We start from the raw sequence: 21,670 nt of genomic DNA on the forward strand, positions 1-21,670 counted from the left end.
TTCCTAGTACACCCTTAAGGTTTCCATTTCACGTTGCTTTCTGGAGTTGTTTGCACACCTCTATGGGGGGAGGGGGGATGATCGGGGATTCTAAAACTATAATGGCACCTTTTATTGTTACAGAATGCTTACATTGATGATTGTGTTTTCCATTTGATTTGTTCTGTACCTAGCGGATTATGTATAGGTTTTTCAATGTTTGCCAATAAAAATTTAAATTAAAAAAAAAAAGAAACACGAGCCGTGTCGGGCCAGCGCCAGTCTGACATTCCTGCTGCACACCTACTGCTACGATAACTGTAACCTTACTGCCCTAAAGTTGTTAAAAAAATTAACCATACTAATAGATGGAAAATGTTAAAAAAAATGCAAAAATCCTAAAAACCATCACTAGAGAAACCAATGCACAATTATACCGGTGGCTTACAGGGCTATTGAAGCGAAAGCCCGCCATCTTGTATGAGGTTTCTCTAGTTCTCCACAAGAGACTACATGGTATCAGCGTTTGATATTTCATAATTATGATGTTGCTTTGAATTTTACAGAATGAGGAGGCAGCATGCGACTGCCCTCCCATCAGCCAACAAGGAGTAAAGCTGCAGCAGCATCAGATTAATGGGGCAGGAGAGATGGAGGAGACTGCTGGGTGAAAGTGGCCCTGGCTGAGTCTGATCTTAGTCTCTCCAAGTCACTGCTAATGCCCTCTTAGCACTCGCATTGTGTGAAAGGGAATTTCCTGCTGGAGTCCATGGGGAGTTCTATGCACAGGGAGCGTCTCGATGCATCAGACCCGTGGCACTCAGTATAATTCAAACAATTTCTGTACATTCGCACATTTTCTTGGTCGATTACATCATTTGTTAAAAGTCATCACGTGTCACCTGTGTGCATTTTCTGGCGCGGTGAGATGCGAGCGTTCCTAATGAAGCATCTTCTGCATTTATTGCAAGAGACTGGTCTGACTCGGGACAGGGTCTCCATATGAGTTTGTTTTGTGCAGACCTTGCTCAGATTGAACCTCATTTGTATGCCATGGTTTATTGGGGATGATCTCATGTCTCCCCTGTGTGGATTTTCATGTGTCTTCTGTGAGAATGTTTTATTACACTCATATGAAAAAGGTCTCATCTGTTTAAACTTTCCTGTGCAAGATTAATGTAAACTTAGCAAGGAAGGTTTTCCTCCACTCAGGACTCCAGTGTGGACTTTCTGGTGTAGTGAGAGATCGGATTCCCCACACTCGGTACAAGACAATGGTCTCTCTCCTGTGTGGATTTTCTGGTGCGAGATTAGTATATAGTTATTTATGAAGCTTTTCTCACATTTGGCACAAGACAATGGTCATAGATGGTTGGGCGCTGCTATGAAAATCTACCCCTAAGTGTCTGTTTAGCATGGAAGCTTTACCCACAATCAGGCCATGTAAATGGTTTGTAGTGGGGCAAATGGATTTTTTGGTGTTTTGAGAGATTTTGCTTCCTAATAAATGAACTTTCATTTTAATGCATGAGAATAGTCTCTCCTATGTGTGAGTTTTCATGTGTGTTGTGAGAGCACCCTTCTGTGTGAAGCTTTTACTACATGCAACTCCAACATTACTCTCTGCATCAACGGTACTCATGCAACTCCAACATTACTCTGCATCTATGGCAGGGGGCGGCAGGAAATTCAAATCAAGCAGTTACCAACAAGGGCCCTGAACTTGGTGGTCGGTGAAACAGATAAGAATGGGAAAATAAGTGTGAGAGCTTGCTGAGAAGACTGGATGGGCCATTTGGTCTTTTTCTGCCGTCATTTCTGTTTCTATCTTTTCTCTGAGAATGGTTGCTCCCCTGTGTGGATTCTCATGTGTTTTGTGAGGGCACCCTTCTCAGTGAATCTTTTATTACATTCACTACATGAGAATGGTCGCTCCCCTGTGTGGATTCTCATGTGTGTGGTGAGGGTATCCTTCACAGGGAAGCTTGTATTACATTCAGTACATGAGAATGGTCGCTCCCCTGTGTGGATTCTCATGTGTTTTGTGAGGGCATCCTTCACAGGGAAGCTTTTATTACATTCAGTACATGAGAATGGTCGCTCCCCTGTGTGGATTCTCGTGTGTGGTGAGGGCACCTTTCTCAGTGAATCTTTTATTACATTCACTAGATGAGAATGGTCGCTCCCCTGTGTGGATTCTCATGTGACTTGTGAGAGTACTCTTCACAGGGAAGGTTTTATTACATTCGGTACATGAGAATGGTCGCTCCCCTGTGTGAATTCTCATGTGTGTGGTGAGGGCACCCTTCCTAGTGAATCTTTTATTACATTCACTACATGAGAAGAGTCGCTCCCCTGTGTGGATTGTCATGTGTCTTTTGAGGATACACTTCTGTGTGAATCTTTTATTACATTCACTACATGAGAATAGTCGCTCACCTGTGTGGATTCTCATGTGTGTGGTGAGGGTACTCTTCAAAGGGAAGGTTTTATTACATTCGGTACATGAGAATGGTCGCTCCCCTGTGTGAATTCTCATGTGTGTGGTGAGGGCACCCTTCCTAGTGAATCTTTTATTACATTCACTACATGAGAAGAGTCGCTCCCCTGTGTGGATTGTCATGTGTCTTTTGAGGATACACTTCTGTGTGAATCTTTTATTACATTCACTACATGAGAATAGTCGCTCACCTGTGTGGATTCTCATGTGTGTGGTGAGGGTACTCTTCGCAAGGAAACTTTTATTACATTCACTACATGAGAATGGTCGCTCCCCTGTGTGGATTCTCATGTGTATTATGAGGGCACTCTTCACAGTGAATCTTTTATTACATTCACTACATGAGAATGGCCTCTCCCCTGTGTGGATTTTCTGGTGTTGGGAGAGGTGTGATTTGCTAATGAAATGTTTTCCACATTCAGTACAGGAGAATGGTCGCTCTCCTGTGTGGAGTCTCTGGTGCAACATTAGCTTATCCTTATGACGCAAGCTTTTCCCACACTCTGTGCAGGTAAATGGGTTGTTTCCAGGGTAGATTTTCTGGTGTTGTGTGATGTTTCTTTTCCTAACAAAACATTTCTCACCTTTAGTGCAAGAGAAGGGTCTCTCTCCAGTGTGGATTTTGTGATGTAATTTTATCTTATACTTACTAATTAAACATTTCCTCCAATCACTGCAGGGGAAGGGTTTCTCTGTTTTATGTATGTTTAAGTGCACTTTTAGATTTTTCTTCTGACTGAAGCTTTTCCCACATTTAGTGCATAGAAATAGTGTTTGGAGGGTGTGGGATTTCTGGTGCAATATTAAATGCGATTCCTTACCAAAGCTTTTACCACAAGAGTCACACAGAAAGGATTTCTTCCCTTTCCCCTCCCTCTGGCGAAGGTCAGAAGTCTTTTGATCACTGTTATTGCTCTGAAAGGGTCTTTCTGGGCTCACATGTCTCTGGTGCTCAGGGATGACTTTGACCTCCATCTCACATGCAGTGACTCCATCCGGTGGGTCTCCTGCAGGGTCTCTCTGCTTCTTCTCTGACTCCTGCTGATTATTCCTTGTGTTTCTCCTCTCAGTCCCCTGCGAAACATTCACAAAACCATGTCCTGATTCTCTTGAGATCAGTCCTTCTTCCATAGGATGTTCTTTTCGATTCTCCTTTATGTGCTGTGTGACCTCATCACTTGCTGGTGATAGAAGAAGACATTAATCAGATATTAGTGATCAGCAAATGGATCCGGGTTTCTGATCTTATAATCACTGCTCTGGCAGTGTCACACAGTGATAAAGCTGTGCCCTTCAGACCAAGCACTGATGACCATGAAAAACTTCTAACAATCGGATTTGCACCAAAAGCCTTATGAGATGAGCTCCTAAATATGTATAACCTACAGGAGAGGAGAAAGGGGGAGGTATGATAGAGACACTTCCATACCTGAAAGGTAATAATGCTCAAGAAGTAAACTTCTTTTGAATGGAAAATAATTTGTACAGCAAAGGTTCCAAGGGGGGAAACTAGGAATAATATCAAGAGAAATTTATTGTTCAGAGAAAGTGTGGTGGATGCCTGGAATTACCGTATTTGCCAGCATATAGGACGCAGTCGCCTATAAGATGCACCCCCTTTTCTAAAACTAAATTTAAGGGAAAAAATAATTTTTGGGCACTAAATCAGTGTCCGGTGGGGGGGAGTGTCTTGGTGGCATCTGTGAGTGATTCTGCAGTCCTATTTGCCGGTAAACAAAATTATTAATGTGCGGTGGGGGGGAGTGACACGGTGCCATCGGGGAGCGAAGTGAATATGTGCCGCCCGATTGGCCGGTGCTGGGTAAAAGGGGCTTGCCGAAGCACAGCTTCCCCAATCAAAATCACCTGTTAATTTTGATTGGGGAAGCCGCGCTTCGGCAAGCCCAATTTGTCCAGCACCGACCAATCGGGGAGGAATTCTGCAGGTCCTACGCACCGGTAATTTTGACTACCAGCACATAGGATCTGCAGAATTGCTCCCCGATGCCACCGCAACACTCCCCCCACCAGACACTGTTAAAGGAAAATTAGTTTCTTACCTGATAATTTCCGTTCCTGTAGTACCACGGATCAGTCCAGACTCCTGGGTTTTGCCCCCCCTCTAGCAGATGGAGACAGAGCAGTTACCATAACAACGCTCCGCCTATAAATAGAATGGTGCCACCTACAGTCCCGTAGTATTACTTAAATATCAAAGCAGAATGGAACCATCATAACTGTATATAATAAAAGAAACAAACTGGTCCACTTAACCCTCCTGGGACCTGAACCTTGAAAAAAACACTTGAGGACAAAACATTAAAAATCTCTGTCAATCTGAAATAACGAAATAGATAAGAACCGAAATAGATAAGAACCAAGTGGACTCTCCTGTTCTTCCATGCCTCTGACGGGCGGGACTCTGGACTGATCCGTGGTACTACAGGAACGAAAATTATCAGGTAAGAAACTAATTTTCCTTTCTCTGTATGTACCCGGATCAGTCCAGACTCCTGGGATGTACCAGAGCCTTCTTACCTAAGTTGGGATCTGGAGAGGCCCACTCGAAGCACTCCCTCTACAAATCCTCCTGAAACTGGAGCCTGGGCATCCAATCTGTAATGTCTCGCAAAAGTATGCAGAGATTTCCACATAGCCGCCCTGCAAATTTCCTGCGGGGATACCATTTGACACTGCCCAAGACGCCGCTTGTGAACGAGTGGCGTGGGCATGCAGATCCGTAGGAAGGGATCTACTATGAAGGAGATAGGCTGACCTAATAGCCTCCTTTAGCCAGCGAGCTATAGTAGCTTTGGACGCCTGCTGTCCTCGTTTAGGACCGCTCCACAGCACAAAAAGATGGTCAGTCACACGAAACTCATTGGTAACCTCAAGGTAACGCAGCAAAGCGCTGCGAACGTCAAGCTTCTGCAAGTCACTAGCCAAAGGATCCGAACAGTTTAAGTCCGTGAAGGCCGGCAGCTCCACTGATTGGTTAACATGAAGAGGAAACCACTTTCAGCAAGAAAGACTGAACTGTCCTTAAAGAAATGCCCGAGTCCGAAATCCGCAAAAAGGGATCCCTACAGGAAAGCGCCTGGAGTTTCGACACCCTACGAGCCGAAATAATGACCACCAGAGAAATCACCTTTAAGGTAAGATCTTTTAGAGTTGATCTCTTCAAAGGCTCAAAAGGCGCTGAGCAAAGGGCAGTGAGGACTAAATTCAAACTCCACGACGGATAAGGATGCCGAAGCGGAAGACGCAAGTGTTTTGCTCCCTTAAGAAATCGAATTACATCCAAATGTGCCACGAACGCTACACCCTGGATGGAACCACGCCAACAACCAAGTGCTGCAACCTGCACTCTGAGAGAACTACATGACAACCCTTTAGAAAGACCGGATTGTAAAAAACACAGAATATCTGACACCGAGGCCCAGGTAGGCGCAACCTCACGGTCCAAAAACCAAGACTAAAACCTTTCTATACTCTAACATATGTGAGATTGGTAGAAGGTCTTACGCGATCGGAAAAGCGTAGCTACCACAGCTAGAGAATAACCTTTGTGAGTTAACCTCTGCCTTTCAAAAGCCATGCCGCTAAACAGAAGCGATCGACGTCCTCCAAACGAACAAGCCCTTAATGTAGCAGGTCTGGGAGAATGAAAACCGCAGAGGACCGTCCACCGCGAGATTGAGAAGGTCCACAAACTAGGGGCGTCTCGACCATTCTGGAGCTATCAGAATGATTTCCATTGGATGGATTTCATTGATCGGCAAAGTGCTAGAGCACTTTGCCGATCAATGGCCAATGTAGGAAGACATACAGCAGAACCTCGGTGGGCCAAAGCAACTCTAGGGCATCTACCCCTTCTGCTGCCGTCTCTCTGCGACAAGCATAGAACCTCGGCGCTTTGGCATTCTGAAAAGTTGCCATCAGGTCCTTGCTGGGTGTGCCCCATGCATCGCATATGAGTTGAAAGGTGGTCTCTGCCAGCTCCCATTCTCCGGGATCTATAAGGTGACTGAAAAAGTCTGCTTGCACATTGCCCACCCGGCGATGTGAGAAGCTGCTATGCTTACCAAGTTTAGCTCTACCCAGCTAATCAATTGGCGAGCTTCTATTGCCACTGGTTGACTTCTGGTTCCTCCTTGGCGATTGATATAAGCCACCCATGGTCGCATTGTCTGAGAGAATTCTGACCGATTTGCCCTGGAGGAGATGATGGAACGCTTGCAATGCTAACCATACCACCCTGGTTTCCAGTCGATTGATCGACCAGAGCTATTCGACAGGGGACTAAAGTCCCTGCACTGATTTTCCTTGGCATACCGCACCTCAACCTGAGAGACTGGCATCTGTGGTGACCACTATCCAGTGGGTCACCTTCAGGGGAACTCCTTGGGTTAAATTGTCCGTCACTAACCACCAATCAAGACTGGCTTGTGCTGTCTCCGTAAGCGGTAAAGGTAGATGAAAAAGGTCGGAGACTGGGTTCCATCGGGAAAATAATGCAGACTGTAAAGGTCTCATATGAGCAAAGGCCCAAGGTACCAGTTCTAATGCTGAAGTCATCGACCCGAGAACCTGTAAATAATCTCTGACTCTGGGTAGGTGCTTGAGCATTAAACCTCGTACTTGGACTTGCAGCTTGGAGATGTGTTCCATGGTAAGAAAAACTCTGCCTTGCTGAGTGTCAAAAAGAGCACCCAAATATTCCAACGACTGAGTGGGCTCCAGTCGGCTCTTGGCGAGATTGACCACTCAGCCTAGGGATTGCAGGAGCTGAAGTACTTTCTGAATTGCCTCCTGGGCAAGCACTTTTGACTTTGCACGGATCAGCCAATCGTCCAAGTAAGGATGCACCAGTAACCCCTCTCTATGGAGATGGGTTGCCACCACCACTATCACCTTGGTGAATGTCTTGGGTGCTGTAGCCAGACCGAAGCCAGTTCTGATGCAGAACTGAAAACCGAAGAAACCTCTGGTGGTCTGACCGAATGCCTATGTGAAGATACGCTTCCGTGAGGTCTAAGGATGCTAGAAACTCTCCCTTGCGAACTGAAGCAATGACAGACCGAAGCGTCTCCGTGCAAAACCGGGGAACCCGGAGACATCTGTTTACACTCTTAAGATCCAGAATGGGCCGAAAAGATCCCTCTTTTTTTTGGCACTATGAAATAAATGGAGTAACAGCCCTTCCTTTTTGCCTCTGGAGGCACTGAGACGATGGCTCCTAGTTGCAGAAGTCATTGTAAGGTGTCCTGCATTGCTCTTCTTTTGGTTTCATAACTGCAGGGAGAAATTAGAAATCGGTCCAGAGGACACTGTGCAAAACCTAAAGCGTAGCCGTCTCTTATCAAGGTAAGGACCCACTGGTCCATCGTTACTTTAGTCCATTCCTCGTAAAACAGGGACAGTCTGCCCCCTATCTCCGGCACCGAGGAATGGATCTGCACCCCTTCATTGTGATGCTTTTGCACTGGAAGCAGACTGGGAGTTACCAGGTCTGCCAAATCGATGGCCCCGAAAGGACTGGGACCAAGTCTGTTGCCTGTTAGGAGCTTGTCAAAAAGGGGCCACGGGCGGTCTAGATGGGCGAAATCTTCGATTCCCTCTGAATCTGGCCCGAGAGGCAAAGGAATCTCTGGATTTCGGTCTATCCTCTGGTAACCGATGAATCTTATTCTCACCCAGAGACTGGATCATATCTTCTAGATCCTTACCGAGAGCAGTTTGCCTTTGAAGGGCAAGGACCAGTTTCTCAACCAGAGGAGCCTATGAGCTGAGAAAGCTGAAACCATGGATCTGGCCGATGTGCGCAAAAGATCATGCAGTGCATCTGCGCTGTATGCCACCGAAGCTTCCAGACGACCTACCTGGACCACCTCTTCATCCGATAAGTCAGCATTAGCTTGTATTGCTGAACCCAGTAGAGACCCGCTCGTAAGGCGAAATTGCTGCAGATAGCTGCACACACTCCCAGTGCAGAAAGCTCAAAAAATCCTTTTAAGTTGCACTTCCAATTTCCTGTCTTACAGGTCCTTGAGTGCTGTAGCTCCAGTGACCGGAATTGTGGTCTTCTTGGTAACAGTAGACATTGCCGCATCTACCTTGGGTACTCGAAGCAGCTCTAAAGCATCCTCTGGCGGAGGATATAGCTTGTCCATGGCCTTACTCACTTTCAAACCCAGATCTGGGGTATCCCATTCTCGGAAAAGCAAATCTGTAGCTGAGAAATGAAAAGGAAAAGGAGGGCCTCTCAGACTCAGCAACACAGGATCCATAGCACCCAATTTAGATTCTTCTGGGGGGACATTCAATGCCCAGTTCAGCTAAATTGCAGGAATAAGGGGACTCAATTCCTCCTTTCTAAAAAGGCGCACCACCTTTGAGTCATCCCCCTCCGCAGCATCCATTCGTGGACCTTCCCGCTGCCTTGAGCGCCCGGCTGGACATCCATTCATGGACCTTGAGCGCCCGGCTGGATGTCCAAAGTCACCGGCTTGGACGTCCAGCCGGGCGCTCAAGGCAGCGGGAAGGTCCACGAATGGATGCCGCGATCTCAGACATTCATGGACCTTGAGCACCCGGCAGGACGTCCAAAGTCAGCGTCTACTACAGCCTTATTCTAGACGCAGGAGGAAGGCTCCGTATAGGCGTCCGTAGAGGCATCCATGTCTACGCTGGCACCGGAGCCTCAGGACACCTAGCAGATACCCATCTCTCCGGCGTCCATAGAGGCGTCCATGTCTCCGCCTTTACGGACGCCTATCTTAACGGACGCCCATCTCTCCGGCGTCCGTAGAGGCTTCCATGTCTCCGCCTTTACGGACGCCTATCTTAACGGACGCCCATCTCTCCGGCGTCCATAGAGGCGTCCATGTCCAGAGCCTCAGAGACGCCCAGAGATGGATAGATGGTATAGTTGAACCGAAACATCTCACATACTTCCTTCAGTCCTGCTGCTGGGTTCTCCGGTCGGATGGGTTCTCCTTGCTGCTGGGCTCCCCTGTTCGCCTCTCCAATCTGTCAAGCGTTTCTCATTCTGCTTCTCAACCGAATGAAAAATAGCGCCAGAGCAATAATATACATGTTGTCCATGGCGCTGTCCGGTACGAAGCTGACCGAGCACCACACTAACGCCAGGGTCAGGGTAGGCGGTAAATTTGCAGGTTAAAGACGCGGCAAAATAGCTGGTTAAAAGCGCGATAATCTGGGCGCACGTTACTGTATCGGAGGGAATAGCTAAATCGATCATTAACATATCATATATATGCAGCGGGCGGAGACGGATACGCGTCCATTTCAGCAAGCGGTAAGGACGCGTAAAACCAGATACTGAATCGCGGGTTGGCTTACGCGTCCAAAATGTGCGACCAAAGCGGGTTAAAAACAGGGTAACCGTGGTCGCGCTTTACTGTATCGGCCCGACTGTGAGGAAAAGAGAAAGAGGAAGAGGAGTCAGAGGCCCCCTCGGGGCTATCCTCCATGGCAGGGGAAATAGGATGTGAAGGTTCCCCGTCCGTTGGAACACCTTGCTGGGGAGAAAAAGGAGGTAAAAATCCCTTCCCCCAGCGCTGCACTAGTCACAACCCTAAAAGATTGAAAAAGAGCCTTCGTTCCCGCACTGAAAGGGAACTGATCAGCTTCAGAGGTCCCTACAGGGACTCGGGCAGACTTTGCTTTTGCTAGTTTTGCAGATTTAACATTTTTTCCGGCTCCCGATGACCCCTCCCTGCCCAGGATACAATCAGAGCAAAGATCCTCCCTAGAGAGTCGCGTGCGGGCGGCAAACCAACGAACGCGGCATCGAGTTATGACAGAAAAACTAAATTAAACAAAATACAACAAATTTTGACAAAAATCATGAAGAAATAGCCCAAAACAAAAAGCAAATGCCGCGCTGAGTCAGGGAGAGAGAGAATCGAAGCAGGAGAAAACGAAGGTAAAACTTTTAAAATTATAAAACTTGCCCGGCAGTGGTTCAAGGTGCTGATTCCTTCGGGTGGAGTGAGCCGGGCTCCCCGGTATCGCACCCAAGCTGCTATGAAGATAAGCAGGGCCCTCGACCCTGTGAAGCAGCTGCCTCAGACCAGCGGGGGATGGTTCCCTCAGAACCTAACGACCACTGAGCTGCCACAAGCTGCTTTCTTATGCTCTCTCTCTTTTTAAATAAAGCTTAAACAAGGCAGAAAACAAAAACCAAAAACACGAGAATAACCAAGTAAGCACCCAGCCCAGACTGTAGGTTTGGCACCTGAACCATCTGCTGGAGACAGAGGAATACTGCCGGACTGTAGGTGGCGCCATTCTATTTATAGGCGGAGCATTGTTATGGTGACTGCTCTGTCTCCATCTGCTGGGGGGGCAAAACCCAGGAGTCTGGACTGATCCGGGTACGTACAGGGAACTTTCATTACCGGCGCATAGGACGCACTCCTAATTTTTCCCTTATTTTGAAAAAAGTACATCCTATGTGCCGGCAAATATAGTATCTCACGGAAGTGTTGGAGATGAAAACTGTAACACATGGGAGGCTGACAGGCACCTGATGTTCCCAATGGACAGAAGTGGGGAATGAGATTGGGTAGGGTCAGCGTCAGGAAGAGGAAGGAGAATGGATCCGTAGGTAGGGGAGAAGGGAAAAATGGCCATGAGACAGCTAGAAGTGTGCAGACAAGCTGAAACCTCCCTATTATATCAGTGCATGGCTAAGTATATCACGGGATAATGACAGTCATGAAGCAAGCTCAGACCTCTTGTATCCTGCTGTTCATATTCAGCTAATTGTAAAACAAGAATGCACGCGACCGTACGTGCACGTGGGAGCGAGTGAGCATAGATACGCTGGAGTTTTAAATCACGTGCACAAGTACCTGTGTATGATGTAAAATACGCCCAGCATGTGTACTCGAGCAGACGTAAAGCACATTTCTGCCTTAAGAATTTGTCGGCTTTAATGCGTACAGGGAAGAGGATTTTAAAACATGCTCAGGTTAAAGCCATTCCCAGTTTTACCCATTAGCCCACCAGTATGCCCAGTCTATCTCAGGGTCATCCAGACCCTTCTAGTTCTTCATCCTGCACTCCCCCCAATTGAGCAAGACCCCTCACCCTATCGTGTTAGTCCTAAAAAGTGATTTCTGCAGACTTACTTACTCATCAGGAGCAGCAGGAAATATACGCAGCTAACAGTGCACCACGAGGAGTGGATTTTTAAAAGGGGGCGGAGCCAGCAGTTAGCACGAGCAAGTAATTAGCAGCTTTTGAAATTCATGTCATTCACATGCGGCCACGTATTCATCTTTTAGTGCGAGTAACGCTTTTAAAATTTGGCCCATTCAGTTCTGTATCCTGGTCCTGCTGCTGAGGGCTCAGCCAAGTCCCTTGAAAAACTTTGTGGATGCTCCCCAGCAGGTGCCTCATGAAAGACATCTGAGATAAATTCCTAGACTGCCTCGCAGGGGCCGGTCTCACGTGAAAAGATCCAAACAACCAATCTCAGGTGCCAGCTCAGACCCAGAGCAATGCTGGAGCTGGAGTCAGGAGAAAAGTCACAAACGACCTTCAGTAAATCAGCCCTCGAGTCCACTTAACATGCAGATAATGCAATTTTTACCTAGGGAGATGAGGGTCTCATAATTCTCCTTCATCACCTCCCTGTAAAGCTCCTTCTGCCCTTCATCTAAATACCCCCACTCCTCCTGGGAGAAATAGACAGCGATGTCCTCAAACGTCACCGGCACCTGAAACACAAACCAGAAACACTCAGAGACAAGTGGAGGGGCTCAGTGTGCATTAGATCTCAGCTGGATTTATTATCCTAACATTTTATCATTGAAAGAGAGGGCACCAGGACCCCTCTTCCCCAGGAAATGCCAGATTTGTTCCCTCTGTGTTGCCCTCCATAGACCCCCAAGGTTTTCAAATCAAACTAGAAAATGTTCTCTAATACCAGAGACAGAGAATATGAAATGTCATTGCGTGGATAAATCACATTATAATAAAAAGGAAGCTATAAGAGCATTATCCAGAACATCAGGAACATCTGGTTCTATTCCATCAGGAGGACTCACTGTGCTAAATCCCAACAGGGCAGGAAGAGTTTGGTGTCCTGGGCAGTGACATATCTACCATTGTGATGTACTAATTCTGTATTCAGGGTGTTGAAACCATGGGCACATAGGGATCATGCCCCAATCTCAAACAGATATTTGGTTTCCTTCTCTGCAGGGCAAAGGAAAGGAAAAATTATTACTTACCTGATAATTTCCTTTCTTCTGCATTCAGGCAGGTCAATCCACAGAAATGGGTTATGCACCTCTACCAGCAGGTGGAGACAGAGTAAAAGCTGACGTCAAGGACATATAGCCCTGTCCCGACCTCAGCCCGCAAGTATTCTCTGGAAAAGCCAAACTGTAGACAAACTGATTATACTTGAAAATAAATTAATCCAAACAGAGAGGATATATAGAATTATTAAATTCGTTTTATATCACTATTTCAATAACAAATTATTAGGAACAACACCATCAGTAATAGTGCAAATATGATTTAATCCATCGCCTCTCGCCATGCAATGGGCCGCAGGCAATTTCAGCGATTAGTCAAGCACTAGGTATATAATCATTTGGTGTAGTTCCGTATCTACTCAAAATATTTTATTCAATTAATTTAAAACCGTTATTTTATTATTTTTACCCCCAAAAATATATTTACTAAATCCTAAGATTTACAAATTTGTGTTCTAATACCACTATCACCATAGGTTTTACTTTAATTTCAAACCTGTCCCTGTCATTATTACTCTGGTTTTTATTGTATCATTAAATCCTAAGATTTATTATACTTAGCCCCACTGTAGATTTTTAATTCAACACTGTCCCGACATGGGCCATGTTTTGACTGTTTCCAGTCTTCTTCAGGGGATGCCTTGTATCTTAATTTCAACTTCAAAATCAATTTTGCCTTTCCAGCGCTAGTCATTCAATTTGACCTAGGACACATAAAGTAAAATTTAAATTCTAAAAGATTAAAAAGTCTTTCACCACAAGTACACAGGACACCACACCCTTCCTAAAAAGTCTCACATCTTTAAACAAACCTTATCCCATTTCACAGTGTAATTTCCTACCTTTAAAGAGATTTTGCTACTCACAAAATCATTTCTGCTGGGTTTTCATTTGTGCAGTAATGGCGCCTCGGCGTTCAAATTTGTATCTTCACTTCCTGCCAAGGTATTTATGCATCTCCCCCCCCCCCCCCGGAAATATCAGCTGTCAATCAACTTTAAAGGGATCATTCTTCAAAAAGACCGACCAGTCAATTTCTCTATTTAACCCACTAGGGGTTACTATTTGGAAATAATTAATCCATTTCTGCTCCTTTTGTAAAAGGATTAAATCAAAATTCCCACCTCTCTGTGGACGTTTTGGTTGTTCTATAACCGCAAATCTGAATTCAGAAAACTCATGTCCTTCTGTTATACAATGTTGGACCAGGGGCGCTTCAAGCTTTTGTCTTACTATGGAGCTCCTGTGCTCAATCCTTCTCATCCTCAAGCATCTTTCTGTTTTACCGATGTAGAGTAAAGGGCATGGGCACCAAATGCCATAAACAACCCCCACTGCAGAACAATCAGTATGTGTCCTGAATTTAAACATGCCCCCTTTAAAAAAAGGCAATGTTTGTCCACTGAAGGACTGCTCGCACACCCAGCACCTGTTACATGGATAATGTCCAATGTCTCCCAATTCTTCTTATATCATCAGTAAAATTTGAATGTACAATATTATCATGGATGTTTTTACCCCTTCTGAGGGCAAATCGAGGGCCATTATTAAATATGTGGTGTAGGCTCAATACATGCCAGTGTCGCTTAATACTGTGTTGTATCCGATAGACTTGGGGAGAGTATGGCAAAACGCAAATCATCCTATCACTACTATCTTGTCTCTGTGATGGCTTCAGAAGTGATTCACGATTTGCCCACCGAGCCCTTTTGTAAGCCTTTTTCACCACATAAGAAGGATACCCCCTTGCACAAAAACTCTGTATCATTTCTTTTGCACGTATTTTATATTCGTTTACTGTAGAACAGACTCTCCTAAGTCTCAAAAACTGTCCCATCGGGAGATTGGAACGTAGGTGTTGGGGGTGGCAGCTCTCGTATCTAAGTAGAGTGAATTACTTCTGAAGCCATCACAGAGACAAGATAGTAGTGATAGGATGATTTGCGTTTTACCATACTCTCCCCAAGTCTATCGGATACAACACAGACTGCCAACAGGAAGGCTGTCTTCAAAGTTAATAGTCGGAGAGACAGGCCGCAGAGAGGTCTGAAAGAGGTTCCTGCTAGGAAATCAAGGACCAGGTTGAGGTTCCAAAGAAGCACCGGCCACTTTAGGGGTGGTCGGATCTGCTTGACTCCTTTCAGAAAGCAGGAGACAGAGTGAGAGGCTATGCTGCTGCTCTCGCTCTTGGTTCCGTAGCATGACAATGCGGCCACCTGTACCTTGATGGAGTTGAGACACAATCCCTTCTGTAGGCCGTTCTGCAGGAATTCCAAAATCACAGGAATTCTGACTGAGCGTGGTATGATGTCGCGGTCCTCGCACCAGGCTTCGAATACTCTCCAAATCCTTATGTATGTTAGGGATGTGAAGAACTTGCGTGCTCGGAGTAGGGTGTCAATCACTGCCCCCGAGTATCCGCTCTTCCTTAGGTGAGTCCTCTCAATGGCCATAAGAGAGAATCGAGCTGGATCCTCGTGGAGGATCGGTCCCTGTTGGAGCAGGTTTCTGTGTGGAGATAGTGGGAGTGGGCTCCCTGTCAGCAGTCTTCGCATGTCTGTGTACCACGGTCTTCTTGGCCAGTCCGGGACCACTAGAAGTACTGGTCCTCTGTGGTGTTCTATCTTGTGAATGATTGCGCCCAATAGGGGCCATGGCGGGAAGGCGCATAACAGAGTCTCCTGTGGTCAGGTCTGTACCAGGGTATCGATTCCTTGGACTGGGGTTCCCGCCTGCGGCTGAAGAAGCTGGGCACTTGGGCATTGGACCGGTTTGCCAGGAGGTCCATGGTTGGAATTCCCCAACGGTTTACTATCAATTGGAATGCTGTGGTCGACAGCCTCCATTCTCCTGGGTCTAGACTTTCTCTGCTGAGGTAATCCGATGTTGTGTTTCCCGGCGATGTGGATGGCCAAGATCTCTTAGAGATTCACTTCAGCCTATGACGTTAGGAGGTCTATTTCCAGGGACACCTGTTGGTTTCTGGTTCCTCCCTGATGGTTGATGTAGGCCACTGTTGTAGCGTTTTCCGAGATTACCCTGAGTCTCGGATTCTGTGACTGAACCGTAGGCAGGCTAGTCTGACTGCCCAGGCTTCTAGGTGATTGATGTTCCATCCTGACTCTTCTGTGTTCCATTGCCCTTGGGCGGTTAGTTCCTGGCAGTGTGCTCCCCATCCTCATAGGCTGGCATCCGTGGTGAGCAGAATCCAGGTTGGTGAAGATAGTCTTGTTTCCTGGCTCAGATGGCCTTCTTGTAGCCACCATTGTAGTTGGGCCCAAACTCTGCCCAGGAGCTGGCGACGTACGGTGTAGTTCTGGGACAGTGGATTCCATCATTATAGTAGTGAGCATTGTAGAGGTCTCATGTGAGCTCGTGCCCATAGCACTACTTCCAGTGTGGATGCCATAAGGCCGAGGACTTGTAGGTAATCCCATGCTGTGAGGCGAGGTTCGCTCAACAGGGTTCATAACTGGCTCATCAATCTCCTGGTCGGTGTCAGGATGACCTTGTCTTGTTTGGTGTCAAACCGGACTCCCAAGTATTCCAGAGATTTGGAGGGCTGCAGACAGCTCATTTGTGTTGACCACCCACCCGAGGCTCTCCAGTAGTTTTGACTCTGTTGGCTGCCTGGGGACTTTCCTCTGGAGATTTCGCCCTGATCAGCCAATCGTCTAGGTAAGGGTGTACAAGGATTCCTTCCTTCCTCAGTGTTGCTGCCGCCACCACCACTATGATCTTGGTGAACGTCCGGGGTGCTGTGGCTAACCCAAATGGTAGTGCCCAGAACTGGTAGTGACGGTCTAGGATCTTGAAGTGTAGAAAAACGATGATACTCTTGATGGATCGGAATGTGTAGGTAGGCTTCCGACAGATCAAGGGATGTGAGGAACTCTCCCGGTTGTATCGCACTTATTACATAGCATAGGGTTTCCATGCAGAAAAAAGGAATCTTCAGGTGACGGTTGACCGACTTGAGGTCCAAGATGACTCTGAACGTTCCCTCTTTCTTGGGGATGATAAAATAGATGGAATAATGCCCAGTATTTATTTGTTGTGGAGGCACCGGTGTTATAGCCTCTAGGGCTAGCAATCAGGTCAGTGTAGCTTCCACTGCCATCCTCTTGGAGGGGTTGTGGCAGGGGGATTCCACAAACATGTCCGGGGGAGGGGGGTGGAAATCCAGGTAATATCCCTCTCGAGTGATGGTTAGGACCCACTTGTCTAAAGGTATCTCGACCCATCTTTGGTAGAATAGGGCAAGTCTGCCCCCTATGGCTTCTTCCTTTGGACAGGTCGGCTGATTCTCATTGTGGGATGCGACTGGGGCCTGGGCCCGAGCTGGTTCCCCTTTTGTTGTGCCTGTTCCGAAAGGACTGGTTTCTGCTTGCGGGACAAGGCGCTTGATATGTGTTTCTGTATGGGTTGAAGCGCTGCAATCCTCTACCCCTGGAGGTTCGGGGGAAGGGTTGCAGGTTTCTCTTATTCCTGTCCTCTGGTAGCCATGGCAGTGGGGACTCGCCCCATTTGTTGGCTAGTTTATCTAGTTCGCTTCCGAACAGGAGGGATCCCTTGAAGGGCATCCTTGTGAGTCTTGTTTTGGAAGAAGCGTCGGCCAACCAGCTCCAGAGCCTGAGTTGACTCCTGGCTGCCACGGCTGATGACACTCCTCTAGCTGCAGTGCGCACCAAATCGGAAGCAGCATCTACAAGGAATGATACTGCTGGTTCCATAGCTTCCCCAGGAGTGTTGTTACTGGTCTGTGATAAGCAGGCGCGTGTCATCATGGCACAGCAGGCCGCAATCTGTAGAGACATAGCGGAGACGTCAAAGGACTGTTTGAGGATGGATTCCAGACGTCTGTCTTGAGCATCCTTCAGCCCTGCTCTTCCTTCCACTGGGATCGTAGTGCGCTTCGGGACCCCGCAGACCATGGCATCCACTTTCGGGCATGTCAGTAGGTCTTTGGCCGCCGGTCCAGATGGTACATGGCTGCCACAGCCCGTCCCCCTTTGAACAGACTCTGGGGCATCCCATTCCAGATCAATTAGCTGCTGGAACAGAGGGACATGGCGGGAGGTCTGACGGAGTCCCTCTAGCAGAGGATTCGTCTTAGGTTCCCCCGAGGCACTTGTGCCCGGGATAGCAAGTTACTTCATGCTGTGCGTGACCAAGTCTGGAAGCTCGTCCTTGGTGAAGAAACGCCTCATGGTTCGGTGAGGCTCTGTCCCCAGAAACAGTTCCCCTTCCACCAGGAGTTCTGATTCCTCCTCTGAGTTGTCCGTGTCCCTGAAGGTGGGGCTTCTTGGCAGTGGAATCACTTCCCTGGGCCTGGAGCGTCCCGGAGTGTTGAGGTCCTCTGGTGGAAGTTGTGGCCGTATTATTGGAGGCTCCGGCTGCATGTGAACAAAGGTATGCAGGCCTTTAAAGAATTCCACCCAGGAGATAGATGCTGGGTCTAAACTATGAGGCACTGTGTCCCTGGGGGGTCCCGTTTGAGGGAGGGGACCCACTAGGGGTCGCTAGGTCCAGGGTACTGAATGCTGAGATAGAACTGTGTACCGGCTGGGGGTGGCCCTGGGCTGGATCCCCCAGGGCCTCCTTGCACTGAGTACACAGGGCGGTGGCCTCCTCATGTTGTGCAGCTCTGATGTGGCATGCTGGGCAGAGGCCCTGAGCCTTGAGCTCCTTTTCCGGTGGTGGTATGGATTTGTGCGCGTAAATACTGTTATGCGCTCTGGTGCGAAGTTGTGCGTGTAGATTTGGCGTGCGTTCAGGATGTGCGCGCTGTTGTGCGCCTGGCACAGTGAGCGCGTTATGTGCGTCTCTTGTGCGCATGGTACTTGAGCGTGTATGTTGTGCGCCTCTGTGTGCAAGGATCGAAGCGACGGGTAGAGCAGCGAACAGATCAAAATGGTGCCGGCGACCACGCGGACAATATCGACCACCTCGGGGGGGTCTCTATGTGGGAGGACCCTTGGATCTGACCGGGGTCTAGCCCTACTAGGGCAGATCAACCCGGTGGCACTGGTCCCAGCTGGTGACCTGTGCAGCTCCTCGAGCTTCGGAGACCGAGACTTTAAAAAGATTTCTACCTTACCTTGTCTCGGCATTTCCTGGTTTCGTTCCGAGCGGTCTCCGGCTGCGGGGGCAGAGGGAAAATACCTTCATCGCCACGCTCGAGGTTGCACCCGCTGCCTCTCAGCCTCACCCGAGTTCGGGTGCTAGGTCCCCTCTGAGGGTCAGCCGCCAGACTGAGGCTTACCTCCGAGGGATCGCGGAAATCACCTTGGGAATTCTCAACTGGGGGAGGGACCCGATGGGTGTCACTGCAGGAGAGCGGGGCTCGTCTGTAGAGGTAAGATTTCTTCTTATTTTGGTTTTTCTCTGGTAAATTTACTCTAACGCTGTGCGAGGGTGCAGAGAGTCCCTAACTGCTATGGAGACGGAAAATACTGAAGAGCTGCACTTCCTGCGGGGGTATATGTACTAGGGCTGACATCAGATTGAAATCTGATCCGTTTCCCAACTGCTATCAGGAGTACACTATACCCATTGGTCCTGAGTCCATCTGCTACACGCAAGGAAATGCAAGATTTTTTTTTTTAATTAGCTTCACCCACAAAGAGAACGAAGCAAAAATCCCCAGGGGGGATACTTCCCTGGTGAATCCAGCAACAGGCAGGAGGGGACCTCAGGGCACAGAGAGTGAGCCAGTCCCCTGGCTATCAGGGGCCTGAAACAGCCAGGAGTAACTAACCCCCCATTCGCCCAGCTCAACCCAAGGGATGGCAGCCACCGGAACCTGTCACCTCGGGGAGCTGCAGCGCTTCTCACACTTCCAGATCAGTCAGGACTGCAGGTTTGCACCTCTACCAGAGAATACGGAGGGACTGCAGGTGGCACTCTCGGTTATGTAGCAGTGCCTCAAGGGTTTGTTCTCTGCCTCCATCTGCTGGTAGGGAGGTATAAACCCACTGGTATGTATTGGTCTGGGTACGTCCAGGAAAGTTGCATCAACAGTATAAAGGCTACAGGTTAAGGGTAGTAACCACTGCACCAGCAACTTACCCCCATGCACTTTTCTCCTTTCTGGCCTACAAAAAATAAAATAAACAACAAACTATACCCAGGAAAAGTTATCTGGGTTACTACAGGACAGGGATTTCTCCCATCAGACTAACTTTACCCAGGTAGCACTGAATATCAAGTCTCTCCAGCTAAATTTTACCCTACCCAGAGCACCTCCACCAGATAAATTTTCTACAAATAATGAGTTATGAGCAACCCAAAGTTTCACAGGAGAGTAGGGGGAGAAATTCCTATCTCCAGTTTTGTAAAGGCAACTAGAAAAGTTACCCAGACAAGCCCTTGGGAGCATCAAACTCTCAGTGTAAAAAGGTGAGAGAGGAGGAGGCAGAGGGGGAAGGTAAAGAAATCACAGGAAGCAGAAACTGAGAGGGTCCTTAAGCAGGAGGAGCTGCTGCTGCTGTATGAGGGGGAGAAGCAGGAAGAAGAGCCTGAGCGGATGCAGAGAATAAGGAGCCTAAAGAATGGATTCAGTGAGAGGCTGGGGGGATGGGATCAGTCCCAGGCTGCATCCCCTGCCCCCCTCCTACCTGCTGAGCAGAAAGCCCTGCAGCCATTCTCCTGCCCCTTCTCCAGAGCAGGATTTCCAGCCCCGGTTCCCTCCCTGCACGGTCCCTGGGGTGGGGGATGGGATCAGTCCCAGGCTGCATCCCCTGCCCGTCTCCTACCTGCTGAGCAGAAAGCCCTGCAGCCATTCTCCTGCCCCTTCTCCAGAGCAGGATTTCCAGCCCCGGCTCCCTCCCTGCACGGTCCCTGGGGTGGGGGATGGGATCAGTCCCAGGCTGCATCCCCTGCCCCCCTCCTACCTGCTGAGCAGAAAGCCCTGCAGCCATTCTCCTGCCCCTTCTCCAGAGCAGGATTTCCAGCCCTGGCTCCCTCCCTGCACCGTCCCTGGGGTGGGGGATGGGATCAGTCCCAGGCTGCATCCCCTGCCCCCCTCCTACCTGCTGAGCAGAAAGCCCTGCAGCCATTCTCCTGCCCCTTCTCCAGAGCAGGATTTCCAGCCCCGGCTCCCTCCCTGCACGGTCCCTGGGGTGGGGGATGGGAACAGTCCCAGGCTGCATCCCCTGCCCCCCTCCTACCTGCTGAGCAGAAAGCCCTGCAGCCATTCTCCTGCCCCTTCTCCAGAGCAGGGTCAAGGTTTTCAGCTTCCGGTCTCAGCATCACGTTCGGTACAGAGAGCACCGCCCCCTTCCAGCAGGAAGTGACATCAACCAGGAAGAGGAAGTGGGAACTGCAGCCGCTGCACAAGGAGCTTTTAGAAACAGAAACTTGATGGTAGGAAAAAACCCTATGGCCCATCTAGTTGGAATGGACGATGGGAAATGTAGTTCTGCACTGTCTTTCCTCAGTCTGAGTTTTATTGGAATTGTGGGAAATGTAGTCCTAGGGCGTGGGTTGTTGTAATTGGCTGATTAATAAAGCCAAGTCCAGTTCCGTTCATAAAATCCAAAATGGGTAACTCTGCAGCCTCTCAGAGATATTGGGGAGCAGGGGGAGGGGAAAGAAAGAAGGAGGGAAAAGGGAAGGATTCTGGGGACAGAGCAGGGTGAGGAGACGCAGGAGGGAGGGAGACTGGGAAGGCTCAGGGAGAGGGTAAGGAAGAGAGAGGATGTGAGAGAGAGCCCCCTCTGACTGCTGCCCTCTGCCTCCCCCGCCCAGCACTGACAGCTGCAGGATTCAGGATCAGCTGGGACTGCACTCAGGAATATTGGGACTGGCAAACTGGGAGCTCAGATTCATACATTATACCTGGAAGGAGAGCATCAGCTTGATGAGGAAGGAAGCAATCCTGGAGCTAGGA

At 48.5% G+C, this 21,670-nt stretch overlaps 1 protein-coding gene across 1 annotated transcript; it reads right to left on the bottom strand.

Annotated features, from left to right (window-relative positions):
- Positions 1–1,974: 1,974 nt before the first annotated feature.
- On the bottom strand, positions 1,975–20,992 carry LOC115083590 (gastrula zinc finger protein XlCGF57.1-like). Its single transcript, XM_029587507.1, has 3 exons — positions 20,949–20,992; positions 12,105–13,481; positions 1,975–3,660 (listed from the first exon to the last, which is right to left on the bottom strand). Exons 2-3 carry the CDS (start codon positions 12,136–12,138, stop codon positions 2,060–2,062), a joined length of 1,635 nt encoding a protein of 544 aa, XP_029443367.1. The 5' UTR covers positions 12,139–13,481; positions 20,949–20,992; the 3' UTR covers positions 1,975–2,059.
- Between the last annotated feature and the right edge of the window lie 678 nt (positions 20,993–21,670).

This window comes from Rhinatrema bivittatum, chromosome 2 (genome assembly GCF_901001135.1).
Source record: "Rhinatrema bivittatum chromosome 2, aRhiBiv1.1, whole genome shotgun sequence".
Classification (NCBI taxonomy): domain Eukaryota; kingdom Metazoa; phylum Chordata; class Amphibia; order Gymnophiona; family Rhinatrematidae; genus Rhinatrema; species Rhinatrema bivittatum.